This window comes from Anolis sagrei, chromosome 2, assembly GCF_037176765.1.
Source record: "Anolis sagrei isolate rAnoSag1 chromosome 2, rAnoSag1.mat, whole genome shotgun sequence".
In the NCBI taxonomy this organism is placed as follows: Eukaryota; Metazoa; Chordata; class Lepidosauria; order Squamata; family Dactyloidae; genus Anolis; species Anolis sagrei.
The window spans coordinates 202,207,835-202,221,920 of NC_090022.1; the positions used below are offsets into that span (position 1 = coordinate 202,207,835).

Consider the following 14,086-nt stretch of genomic DNA (forward strand, 5'->3'; position numbering starts at 1 on the left):
GTAAAGACAAATCCTTTACTCATGCATAGTAAAGTGAGCCTTTACTCAAACATGCATGGTAAAGTGGGAACATGAATCCCTCAGGTTAATTCTATAGTCTAGCTACTCATTGAGATCTGAAAACCTGATGACCCAAGAGACTTGTGCAGTCCAGGGATGAAACCCAACAAAAAGCCTTCAAAGAAGGAACCTCCATTGCACACCAATGCAGAGTTCCACTGCTGAGCAGCTCTTATGGTCAGGAAATTCTTCCTAATGTTCAGGTGGAATCTCCTTTCCTGTAATTCGAAGCCATTGCTCTGAGTCCTAGTATTCAGCGCAGCAGAAAACCCTGCTCCCAATTTCTTATAACATCTTTTCAATCACACACGATCAGTTACATTACACCAAAACCTTTCTGTGTGCATTTGAACTCAGGAACTCCCATCTTCCATCAGACTATGGATGGCCTATTGTGTCCAACCACTGAAGAGTCATTCCTGCTTCATACCAGAAGTGAAGAGTTCAAGAAGATACCAAAAGCAGTAGCCTGGCAGAGTCAGGGCTCGGAGGATTGAAATGCCAGAACGTTTTGGCTAAGGCTACAAGAACCTTCCCCACAAAATGTCCTGTTCCCTCTGAGGTGGGGGGGATGTAGACTTCCTTGGCAAAAAAAGAATTGCTGTAACGTACCACCTGTTGCATTCCAAAGTGTTTGGGAGTGGGCTTAGTATTCTGTGGGAAGCTAAGAAAGAGATGGACAGGGTAGAAGTGGCTTATTGGTGCAGATTTTTCCCATGATAACTCTTCCAGGAGTAGATTTCTCTCACTTTTTCTTGTCTCATCCTCTGTTTGTAATGAAGAGTCAGATGTAAGTTGGATGTATGTAACTCAGAGACTGCCTGTACAGAACTTAGCACAAAGTACCTGCTTGTTCATTGGCTGCAAGTGTCTGCTCAAATTCAATCCGCAACATTTCATATTCCTTGCGGACCTGAGCAAGAGTGTCTTCCAGCTGGATAACCTCAGTTCGCAATTTCTTATGCAGGCTGACTTCATCCCTCTGGCAAGAGAAAAAAGCAAAATCTGTTTTGTGCCCAACTAATGTTGTGCACATGCAAATCTGAACGTGGGAATATGCTCTCTTTATAAATAATAATAATTATTATAATGATGATGATGATAATGAACTTTATTTATATCCTCCCCTATCCTCCCATGAGTATTCAAGGCGGCTCACAGCAAACAGCGGCAAATATTCAAGGCCATAAAGTGCAAGCAAAAATAAAACAAAGATAAATCCAATAAAGTACATTTCAAAAAATCAAGCAATAGTGAGACATTGCAACAAATTAGGAATCGCATAACTAAAAAATTACGATGTAACAAATGAACATTTTGGGACAAGACTTAAAATTGGGACTAATAGAGGATTAAAACATGAAATTTAACAGCCAGAGTAATAAGCTATTTCCATATTTATTTCCATTTTGTTATGCCTGATGTTTATATGTCCTCCTCTGTATATACTTGAGAGAATAAAAAGGACTTCAATTATTTCTTAAAAGAGAGCAGCGAGGGGCCCATTCTGATTTCTTTAGGAAGAGAGTTTCACAGGACGGGGGCAACCACAGAGAAGGCCCCTTCTGTCATTCCCACCAGCCAAGCTTAAGACAGGAGTGGGACCAAGAGCAGGGCCCCATCTGCCAATCACAGTGCCTGGGCAGATTTGTATGCAGAAATATAGTCAGCCAGATAGTCTCGGCCTGAACTGTTTAGGGCTTTAAAGGTAATGACCAGCACTTTGAATTTTGCCCTGAAACAAACTGGTAGCCAGAAGAGCTGCAGTAGCCTGGGAGTAGTTCTCTCCCTCTGCGGAGCCCCAGTTAGCAATCTGGCTACTGATCTCTAGACCAGCTGAGCTTCCAAACAGTCTTCAACGCCAGCCCCATGTAGATCACCTTGCAGAAATCTAGACAGGATGTAATTAAGGTGTGGACTGCCATGGTGAGATCTGGCATCTCAAGGTACAGGCACAGCTAGCGCACAAGCTTTAATTGTGCGAAGGCACTTCTGGACACCACTGACACCTGGTGACCTAGTATCACAGGTGCATACTAAACACTGTCCACTCTGCTGTCGACGGCTTTCCTGGCCAAAATCACTGGGTTGCTGTGAGTTTTCCGGGCTGTATGGCCATGTTCCAGAAGCATTTTCTCTTAACATTTCACCCACATCTATGGCAGGCATCCTCAGAGGTTGTGAGGTCTGCTGGAAACTAGGCAAATGGGCTTTATATATCTGTGGAATGCCCAGTGTGGGAGAAAGAGCTCTTGCCTGTTGGAGACAAGTGTGAAAGTTGCAACTGGCCACCTTGATTAGTATTTAATGGCCCTGCAGCTTCAAAGCCTAGGTGCTTCCTGCCTGGGGGGAAGGTGTTAGCTGGCCCTGATGAACACCTGATGAACCAACCTGGGCACAGCATATTATTTGAGAACACAGAAATGCTGGACCACTCTAACAACCACCATGTCAGACTACATAGAGAAACCATTGAAATCCACAAGCATGTGGACAATTTCAACAGAAAGGAGGAAACCATAAAAATGAACAAAATCTGGCTACCATTATTTTAAACCTCTAAAATCAGCACACTAAATAAAGAGGAACACTCAGAAGACAGGGGAATTCCAGACAGGAAACAATAACACACACATCTGGATCGAAGTCGAAAGTGATCAGAACAATGGGAGTAAGTTTTACCTCAATGAGCTCCACCTGACGCTGATGGGTACCTCGGGTGCCGTGAAGCAGAGTACGAGCCTCGTCGAGCTGCGATTTCAATTGCAGACTCTCATTGTAAAGAACGGAGAACTGGGACTGCATGCAGCGGTATTCGGGTGTGTCCTTCACCACCTCTTCTACTGCCCTTCTCAGATCTACCTGGATGATGACACAAAAGGGAGCTGTGAGGAAACTGGCGCTCAAAGGGAAAGAACTAAGATTGCAGTTCTTTGTATCAACTAAGGTTTGGTTCTAGGTCCCCTCACTTCTCCCATGGATACCAACATCCATGGATGCGCAAATCCCATTATATTAAATGACACAGAAAAAATGATGCCCTTTATATAAAATAACAAAATCAAAGTTTGCTTTTTGAATTTTGTTTTGAGGTGAGCATTTTAAAGCTATGGATGAAAGAATCTGTAAATACAGAGGGCAAACAGTAGAAGTAAAATTGTACTGAATCCCAACGTTACCTTGAATATTTTCAAGTCATGGATAGTTTACTCTGTGGATAAGGTAAAGGTAAAGATTTCCCCTTGACATTAGGTCTAGTCATATCCAACTCTGGGCGGTGGTAATCATCTTCATTTCTAGGCCAAAGAGATGGCGTTGTCTATAGACACCTCCAAGGTCTTGTAGCCAGCATGATTGCATGGAGCGCCGTTACTTTCTTGCCTGAGCAGTGCCTATTAATTTACTAACATTTGCATGTTTTTGAACTGCTATGTTGGCAGAAGCTGGGCCTAACTGTGGGAGCTCACCCCACTCCTTGGATTTGAACTGCCAACCTTTCGGTCAGCAAGTTTAGTAGCTCAGTGGTTTAAGATGCAGCGCCACTGGGGACTCCAACTCTATGGATATGGAGGGCCAATTGTAGAATTAGCCCTCCATTCAGCAAGGGGTGAATAAATTTGGTCCAAATGGTATGGCAGATGGCCCATCACAGATGACACAGACATCATCATCATCATCATCATATTTATACATTAAGGAAAGTCAGGTGCTCTGGTCAGGAATAGTGTTGAGTTGGCAGAGAAAAAAATGTGTAGCATCTTCCAAGCTACTCTAACCTATAGCACCTGGTATTCATTGGCAGTCTCCCATCCAAGTACTAACCAGAGCTGTCACTGTTTCACTTACAAGATCTGGCATTTAGGCTTTGTGCATGAGTATTTATATACACGTGTGCCTTCAAGTCCAAAAAATGACGGGGCTCCATCCTCTCTGCTTTTGCTATAAAAGGGAAAGGTTTCTCCTGACATTAAATCTAGTCGTGTCCGACTCTGGGGGGTGGAGTTCATTTCCATTTCTCAGCCGAAGATCTGGTGTCTGTAGACACCTCCAAGGTAATGTGGCCAGAATGACTGCATGAAGCACCGTTAGCAATCCCGCTGAAGCAGTACCTGTTGATCTACTCACATTTTCATGTTTTCGAACTGCTAGGCTGGCAGAAGCTGGGGCTAACAGTGAGAGCCCACCCCACTCCACGGCTTTGCACTGCCGACCTTTTAGCCAGCAAGTTCAGCAGTTCAGCGATTCAACCTGCTGCGCCACCAGGGAGCTTTTACTATATTGCCCACAAAGTCTTAAGTTTTACAAACATCATTCTTTCCAAATGCATAAATTAAGTGAATCTCAAACATTTGTCTAGTACAAAAAAAAAAAAAGCATTTTGAAGAATTTGGGAAACGTTTGCTGGTTTATACCTTTAACTTGTCATTCTGAGTTGTCACCTCCTCAAGATCTTGACGCAATTTGTCCAGCTCACTCAAGCGATTCTGGGCCAGCTCCTGATTTTCCTCCAGTTCAGCATTCATCTCCTCGAACTATAAATAACAGGAAAAGCAGGAATTTGGAGTCAAAGCTCACCATTTTTATTCCCTTTCACACCTATTATTGCTGATTTCATTTGCAAGTTCCCAGAGTCTCCTAGTTTACCTTTCGAGAGTTGATGGTGATAGTCCCACCATAGAGGTTGCTGCCTGCACCATATACCTTGTAGCCTTTTGAGTTCACCTGCAAAGATGACACTTTTTAAAACTAAACAGATATATTGAAACACACTGTATAGAATACGATTAGAGCATATCCTAACCAAAATGCCCAATTGCAACATCAAAGTTCTTTTCAAGGACTCTAAAACCCACCTGACAGAGGCACCACCCATTCCACACTGTTAGCCTGATTTGTGCCAGGTTACTGATTTATTGGTGTACTACATTTATATTGGTGTAGTGCATTTGTCCTCAGCCTGTGGGTCCCCTGGTGTTTTGGCCTACAACTCCCAGAAATACCAGCTAGTTTACCATATGTTAGGATTCCTAGGAAGGCCAAAACATCTGGGGACCACAGGTTGAGAACCACTGGTGTAGTGGTTTGAATATTGGACAAAGATACTGTGAAGTGTTTTAAATATTAACTGTGACACTGGAGAGCTGAGTATCAATCCTTGAGCAGCCATAGAAACCCACTGATCAATCCTCAGCAAGTCATATCTTCTCAGAGGAAGGGGAGGGCAACTCCCTCTGAATATATTCTGCCAAGACACCATGATAGGCTAACATCAGAGTCATGATGGGTCGAAGTTTGCCCATGCCTGCTTTAAAGCATAATTCACAATGTTAAAAAAGGAAAATATGTTCTGTGGAGTGTTGATATCTGAACCCGGTCGCACCATCTGTGTTTTTTGTCCAGTCGTGTGGGGTTTGTCACATGTGCTGATCCAATGTTGTGTAATAATTTAAGCACTGGGCGACAAGGAGTTTGAATCTCCACTCCACTGAGTGACCTTGGACAAGCTCTTACTTTTGGAACACTATGTGATCGAGTCGCCATAAGTCAATTTGAAAGAACAACAAACTGATTGGCTTGCAATTGGAATGATTCTATTTAAGAACAGAGTTTAGCAAAATGTCCTTCAATAATCTAACCTACTCTGAATAGCTATGGCAGGTCTACAAGGCAAAAGATACACAATGATATTACTCCTGGCTCACCAGAGCTTTTCTCACCACCCATCCCATGGCTACTGGGGTTTATTTCTTCTTTTTTCTTTCCTTACTTCTTTTTTTTACTTCTGATTTTTCCCCAAGTTTTTCTACCTTCACTTCTAACCAGTTCTTACTTTATAGTGTTTTGTGGTTCCCCTTTTTAAAATGGTAATATCCTTCAAAGAAGTTGCTCCACTTTTATCATGACATACTTTTAGGGAGGTGTGCAAAAAAAGGGACTTTGAATCTTTTAGGAAAAGATTTCCAACAACAAAACTGTCCAATATTTTCCAGCATTGCTCCAACTTCTGGACCAAAAGCTGCTTTACTTACTCGTTCCAAAACATCTGCCAGGTGCCTGTTGAGGCGCTGTTCCCGCTTACGGATTTTATCAATGTCCCATTGCAAGTCATCTATCATGGTCTCCAGCACAGACACACGAGACTCTGCAGCCTCTACTTTTCCTTGCAATTTGGAGAACTGCAGCAAAACAAGCCAAGAGGGAAAACACAAACTTCATATTAAGCATGTGCATTTGGGCCAAAACGCATGCCATTTTCATCTGATCCCTCATTTTGTTATTCAAAAGGAAAGTTATTCAAAAGGGAAGGGGTGTTTCCGTTTTCATTCAGCAGAGATTCGGCCCATTGTCCACAATGGGAAACTTTAAATGCTCAATCCTCAGCCATTTTAAGGGCTAGCTGCATGAAACCTAGCTCAGTTGTAGGCCCCATTTACAACTGCAGGCGTGCCAAGTTTCAAAACAATTCACCAATCTATTGATTTTTTTTAAGAATTATTTTTAAATAAGACATACTGCAAGAATTGTAGTTGCCACTTGTGTCCATTCTCAGCCAATCAGAGCATGGACATCACCAGGCTTTTTATTGACTGAGAGACACACAGAGATAAAAACTTCTTACTCCCATTATGTTCCCTATGGCCACCCTATGCAAGTGCCATTGGGAAAGGTAAGTTCCCAGGACCCTCTCTGGAGGAGGAGGTACCTTTCCAAGAAACAATGGAGGAGGTTTCTTCTGCCAGGAAGAGAAAAAGAAGCCATAGATCTCCCTGTATTTTGTGGACTCAACTCTTTTCGAAAATATCATCTCTCTGAATTTATTTCACTGGTCTTTTGGTCTCTCTCTTCCCCTTTCTGTTTTCGAAAATTTAATGAAAATTGACCTTCGAAAACTACAAATCTTTTCGATAACAGTGATTCGGGCCCAAGTCTACTGTATATTAAAATTATTCTTCACAATTGCTCATAGAACAGTGAACAAATTCTGAATATCTGTTCATTGACCCAAAAATTTTAAAGCCGAACACTCTTGAGTTCTGCATGCCAGTGATTTCAGCCTGAGCGCTGCAAGAACAGATTTTTGTTTTGGTTAACAACTATATTTCCCTTACTTCTCCATACTACTGTCCCAGGTTGGACAGTATTCCACAATCCAAATGCTGGTACCATACAGGGTCAGCTAATCATTAAACTGGGTGTATAAGAAGCTAAAGTAACAAAAAGGACAGAAGTAGCCAAAGACAACTGTCCCAACACAAAACGCATAACATTAATACTTGTTATTAAAAATTATTAAAATTAAATACGTGGATTAAACAGAGTCAGGGGGGAAATCCCAGCACACTGAATGACAAAAAAGAACAAACTAGAAGCCAGAATAATTGAGAAAGCCTATATTGTAGAATTAACGCAATTTGACATTACTTTGACTGCCATCACTTAATGCTGTGAAATTCTGGGAGTTGTAGTTTCATGAAGCACCAGCACTCTTTGACAAAGGAAGCTGAAGACCTTGCAAAATAACAACTTTCATAATTTCATATAATTGACCAATGGCAGTTTAAACTGCATTAATTCTACAATGTAGATGCACCTCCAGTGCAACATGTTAAAAATGCATATAGGAAAATAATCTGGTCATTATATTTTACATTTTCTGCTTTTTCAAAAGCCTTTTCAGAAACACAGAGCTCAATGCAGTACTCTATGCAAGATGTAACTGAGGAAAAGGAGCAGGCCATTGGTCCCCAACCATGGTGTACTAGTGGGATACCATTTCAATGGCACTGCTTCCCAACCCAAGAGATTTCCCACCTTCTTCTTTTATGGATTCCTGATACAACTGTCAGATGCCAGACACCTCAAATAAAGACTTTCCCTATCACTTTGTAGTTAGTCTCAAACAGGTCTTCTATTCCTAGAAGGAAAGATATGTAAAGCCTTTCTATGAATTACGATTATTACAATAGGTTCCACTGGTGATATGTTTCATTTTCTATCTGCTTTACCTCCACCATTATATCTTCCCTATGCAAAACCACACGTTCCTTCTTTTTAACAAGAAAAAATTGAAGCAGACATTCAGGATAGCGCTTATAGGTCTCTATCCTTGGGAAGGTCCTTTCAAAATGACCCACTCTCAGCCCAAGTGCTGCAGCATTCATAGTAGTCTATCACCTTCCTGATCCAATCAAAACACAAGCGCACATATTCTGCTCCAGAACCCAGCTGACTGTATGATTTCTTCAACATCCATTTTCTTCTACCTCTTGAGACATGGAGCGGTGTTTTTCCTGAAGCAAATCAGCCAGTTCCTGAAGCCGCCTGTTCTCACATGTTAGGTAAGAATTCAGCTCTTGGACAGCCTCTTCCATCAGAGAGATATCTAAAGGGAGAAGAGAATCGGAAACACCAAATAGAAGTCTGACTGTTGGAAATAGGCAACCTTCTCAAGCCTCCACTGTTTAATGATTGTCTGTGTATGGTGTGATGTTTCAATATTAAGTGTCTATGTGTTCTTTGGTATGCAGTTTTTCCTAACTCTATGTTCTTGAGGTTGTGAGAGGGGCCACAGACCATGTGACCAAATCAGGGACTGCTTAGTTAAAAGATGACAGTTGAGAAATGACAGTTGAAGATGACAGTTGAAAGTAGACAGTTATAAAGGAGAGCTATATAATGTTGAAGAGACTGATCAAGACTGAAAGTTAAAGACACAAACCATTTCTTTTCTTAAAACATATAAGGATTATGCTTTTCCTAATTGGACATAATCTAAAAGGTTATGATCCTAATGGGTCATAATCCTCCATTTGGTTATGTTACCAGTGGTTATCCAATATCCAATACTGACATCAAAATTGAGTACAGTGTTCCCTCGCTACTTCGTGGTTCGCTTTTAGTGGACTCGCTGTTTTGCAGGTTTTTGAAAATATTAATATAAAATATTTATGTCCTGTGGAGGCCAGGGAACCCATAAGTGCAACGGCCTGAGGTGCAGCAGGGAAGGCCTGCCTCCCTGGCCTGCTGCTGCCTGCGTTCCTCTGGAGGCTCTGCTGGGGTCTGCGGAGGCCAGGGAAGCAGGCAGTGCCCCTGGGATGGGCCGGGAGGCGGGTAAGGAAGCGCGGATAAGAAAATAATATGTAAAATATATAAAATAATGTATAAATATTAAAATTAATACGGCATCCCTACTTCATGGATTTTCACTTATTGCGGGTGGTCCTAGAACAGAACCCCAACGATAAGTGAGGGAACACTGTACTGACTAAGCCAATGTTGCTAAAAGCTTTGATCCTCCGGTGGTTTTGGACTTCAACTCTCAAAACTCCAAGCTAGTTTAGTTGGGACACTTGAGAATGGAAGTCCCAAACACCTGAAGGATCAAAGTTTGGGAACCACTGGGCTAAGCAATTCAGTGACTTTTGAAATCTCAGTGGCTTTCTGCTTTTTTAAAAAAAAAACACTTTTCTAGATCTTTAGACTTTAAAAAAGTGGGAATAATGCACGGTAATCTTTCATAAATCTCAAGTTGCAGCGTGTTTTAAAAAATTAACATAAAATAATAAAAATACTTCAGCACCTTACATTGTGTTCTCCCATCCAAACATGGGGACAAGACTGTGCATAGATTGAATTGGTCAGTGTAGACTCATATAATGCAATTTAATTTCTTTGAACTGGATTATATGACCATAATTTGAACTAGCCATTATAATAACAGTGTCAATGGGGCCTAGGACCGAAGACAAGATAGAAAAGAGAAAGCACACAAAAACAGCTCTAGAACAGGATTAGGCCACAATGACTATCATAATTAACAAACACTGTAGTAGAGGACGTGGGAATAAAAGCAATCATTCTACATGCAGAGGGGTAATGGGCAGTCCGACTTTTGGACAAACCAGTTAGCAACCAATGGCTGAGATTCTCCCAGCTGTGACGCTAATAGTATTATGTGGAGTTCTATGTTCTAGTGAGAGACTAAGGGTATAAGGCAAACACGGGGAAAATTACATCTCTCCAGTAACTGTTAAACCTCCATCAGACCCAGTTCGTGTGGCCAGCAATAATGGGTGATGGAAATTATAGCCTAAAATTATTTTCAATCTACAGGTCTCCCATCACTGATATATGCCAGTGAGTAAACAACAACATAAGATAGTCAGAATGATATAGTGGTTCCCATCCACACAGCAAATATAACCCATTTTAAAGTGGATTAAGAGAGGGTGTCCTGATGATGCTCCAGCTCACATCCGCCCTGAAACTCTGAGTTAAAAAGACTCCCCAAATATCCCAATTCCAGCCAAAAGATCAATTTCTTGCTTCCTGTGTCTGAACAAGGCACAGGAAGGAGCAATTTTGGAAGGAGGAACATAAACGTAAACAGCAGTTCAGGAAGTGTAGGAATGATAAGCCCAGGAAGACAAAGGAAGATGACTCCTGTTGGCCCAGATCTTACCCTTCTTTCACCAACTCTAAGCAATTGTTGAAGGGAGATATTTAATCCAGATCAGAATGTGGATTTAAGACATCTGGTGAGTGTGTGAACTGTCTTTCATCTTTCCCAATTTTTTGTAGTTCCTGTGTAGATGATCCACGCATATACAACATCTCTTAAATCCATATACTGCTCTGGATTAAACAACTGTGTGGAAAAAGCCTTGAGTCGCACACTTTCAACCCCAGGACAGGTTTCTCTTAGGTTCGCCATAAGTCAGAGTGACTTAAGGGCACACAACAACATACAAGGACTTAGGTCACCTATTATTTTCCATTAAGTGTAAAGCACTGAATTGCAAAAGGACCACGTACAAAAGGATCACAAAATACCAGTCAAGTCAACTTCAAGATATATTTACTAACAACAATCTAATCTCAAAGGGAATTATGTCATACAATCAAAACAACTATTAACATATGGATTTTTTAAAAAATTCCCATAATTGAATGCTCCCAAGTTTAACCTCAGATGGAAAGAACATGCCATACCTCCGCTGTTCAGCTTCTGGGTCAGGACATCCACTCTCTCCTGAAGTTTGTCATACATGGTCACAATCTGAGTGACAGCCCGGCGGGAAGACTCCACACGTTCCTGTAGCTGAGATTCCATTTCTTCACTGGTGCTGCTGGCCAAAGTGGCCAGAAAGGAGAACGCTGGCTCAAATGTCTCTCCTAGCAAAAGACAGTGCAAGAACAAGGCCATGAGGGCATGCAGACCCAGACTCCCAAGAACCCAAGGTGCACTTCAAATGTCACATCTTTCAGCTCCAAAGTAATACATGAGACAAGAGTACCACAAGCCATTCTGCAGTCTGACGCAGAACAGCAAATGGCACCACCAAGGATAGGTCAAACTACATGATAGCTTACTGCTCTTTTAAGATTTGCAAAATAAGCTGAGATAGATACCTCACTCAACATGTTTTGATACATTAGTATGATACCTTATTTATGGTACTTTAAATTCCTTTACAGGTTGAGTATCCCTTATCCATAACACTTAGGACCAGAAATGTTTTGGATTTTGGATTTTTTTTTCAAATTTTGCAATTCTTGTACTGTATATGCATACAAAATTATATATCTTGGAGATGGAATCAAAATCTGAACACAAAATTCATTTATGCTTCATATACATCTTATAAATATAACTTCAACTTACACATAGGTTTTTATCATTTTCAGCCTGAAACAAAGTTTTTGAACACTGAACCTTCAGCAAATCAAAAGTGCCACTATCTCAACCACCCGGGTGGACAATTTTTAATTACTTTTTGATTTCGGAATTCCAGATAAGGGATGTTCAACCTGTATTATTATGGGCCTTTTTTCAATTCATGGGTCCAATTTAGGAGGACCATTAGATATAGACAAAGTAATAATAAATAAGTAGTGTTGTATTACAGGAAAAAAGTACATGCTAATTGCAAAGGAGTCAGAAGACTTACCTCGCTCCCTCTCATCTTTGCGCTCCTGGTTGCTGTCTGAATCGGGTTCTGGCTCTGGCACCACCAGGGCCTTGCGTTCTGAGAGGAGGTCTCCAAGACTTTGGTCCAAGTCATAACGTTTCAAAATTATGCGGATGTTCTCATCAAACTGAAGGGAGCAAACCAAAAAATCTTTGTTTGCTTTTTAAGAAGACAGGAATAAATAAAACTAAAGGAATGGGCCTTCTTTTGTGTACCTATCAGTCACATTAACACCCCACTTTTCCTTCAAAGAGTTCAATGAAGAATGCATACATGGCTCTTCTTCTCGCCATTTTAGCTTCCCAACAACTCTGTAAGAATCTTGTGGAAGAGACCACAAGGGACCACAAGATCAACATGCTACCTGTCCAACAATCAAAGCATCACAACAAATAATCATCCAGCTTCTGCCTAAAAACACCTAAAGAGACTCCACCCCACCCCAAAACAGCATATTGTTAAATAGCTCTGTCAGGAAATTTTTCCTAATGTTTAAGTGGAATCTCTTTATAGAATCACAAAATAATAGATTTGGAGGAGACCACATCTCTTCCTGAAATTTGAATCCACTGCTTTAGTCTCTAGAACAATAGAAAACTAGCCTGCCCCCTTCTCAATGTGACATCTGTTCAAATATTTAAACATGGCTCTTATGTCACCTCTCAGCCTTCTTTTCTCCGAGCTAACCATACCCAGCTCCCTCAGCTGTTCCTCCCAGGGCAGAGGTATCAAACTTGCGGCCTTCCAGATGTCTGGGCCTCCAACTCCCAGAACTGGACAGATGAGGTCTGATCAAAGCATAATAGGGTGGGACTATGAATTTTCTCAATCCCAACACCATACTGCTATTGATATAGCCTAGATTCACACTGTTGACTCATGTAAGTTAGGTCAATCAGGCTCAGAGAGTATGTGACTTGTCTAAGGGGACTCAGTAGGTTTAATGCATTTCCCAAGGCCCAATCCAATGCGCTGTAACTGCCACATGGAATCTCAGCATCAAGAGGAATAAAACAACAGACCTGACTCCAGTAGCGGTTGACAATCAACAGCGAGGCATCATCGGTGGCCTGCCGTCGTTCCAGCTTCTCGATGTGTTCACGCAGTTCATCTTCAATAGCTTGTCGCTGGTCCAGCATCTCAGCAAGCTTCCGATTTTTGGTCTGGAGAGTGCGGATGTCTAATTCCTCCTGAAATCACAACACCACCAACACAGGCTCATCTTAGGCTTCACTCTCTCTCAGGTGATAAGCTAAGATCTGGGCTATCTGGCACTGGACCATGAGAGGGAAGGGTGATCATTAAGATAGGAAGGAAGGCAGGGCAAAAAGAAACACAAACCGTTGAGGAGACACCCCCAAGCTTAATGGTCTCTACAGTGGTCCCAGAGTCCTCCACGCTGGCTTTCTTTTCTGGAAGCCCCGAGGGGCTGGCCTCTGCAGCCATGCGCTTGTTCCCAATCCCAGACATGGCAGCTCCGGCAGAGGGGTACCTCCCCAAGATGCTCCTACAACAGAGAGGATTTAGTTCACCTGCTTAATTCAATGTTTCATGATGCATAAAATAATAATAAATTTTATTTCTTACTCACTTCCCCTCGCTTGATCATAAAAACATTCAGTAAAATACATACAGGAAGCCCCCATGTTACGAACAAGATAGGTTCTGTAGGATTGTTCTTAAGTTGAATTTGTATGCAAGTCAGAACAGGTGTATTTTTGAAGTGAAACTCCACCCATATGTGTGTGTCTGTCTATCTATCTATGGATAGCATTGGGAAGGCTGCCGGTTTGCTACCAAGTGCAATTCAAAGTACTGGCTTTGGCCTATAAAGCCTCTAATGGCCCTGGCCCTACTTACCTGTCTTTACGCCTCTCCCTCTATGAACCATCATGGAGGTTAACATCTCTCGGTGCCACCACCTTCATAGGTGCGACTGGTGGGGAGAGACAAGGTCTTCTCAGTGGTGGCCCTCAGCTGCGGACCTCCCTCCCTATTCAAACATCTAACTTACAAATGACTTATAGTTAAGAATGGAGGTGAGACCACAGGAA

The 14,086-nt window shown here is 41.8% G+C and overlaps 1 protein-coding gene across 2 annotated transcripts in view; it reads right to left on the minus strand.

Annotated features, from left to right (window-relative positions):
- Positions 1-14,086, minus strand: part of RNF20 (ring finger protein 20) — a 32,483-nt gene that overhangs the window by 16,896 nt on the left and 1,501 nt on the right. For both annotated transcript variants that reach the window (XM_060762542.2, XM_060762541.2), the window contains exons 2-11: positions 13,374-13,539; positions 13,055-13,222; positions 12,012-12,159; positions 11,053-11,235; positions 8,325-8,443; positions 6,090-6,236; positions 4,705-4,782; positions 4,473-4,592; positions 2,743-2,922; positions 907-1,042 (exon numbers count right to left, since the gene is read on the minus strand). In XM_060762542.2, the coding sequence (XP_060618525.2) occupies positions 907-1,042; positions 2,743-2,922; positions 4,473-4,592; positions 4,705-4,782; positions 6,090-6,236; positions 8,325-8,443; positions 11,053-11,235; positions 12,012-12,159; positions 13,055-13,222; positions 13,374-13,539 (1,445 nt within the window). The remainder of the gene's footprint in view (positions 1-906; positions 1,043-2,742; positions 2,923-4,472; positions 4,593-4,704; positions 4,783-6,089; positions 6,237-8,324; positions 8,444-11,052; positions 11,236-12,011; positions 12,160-13,054; positions 13,223-13,373; positions 13,540-14,086) is intronic.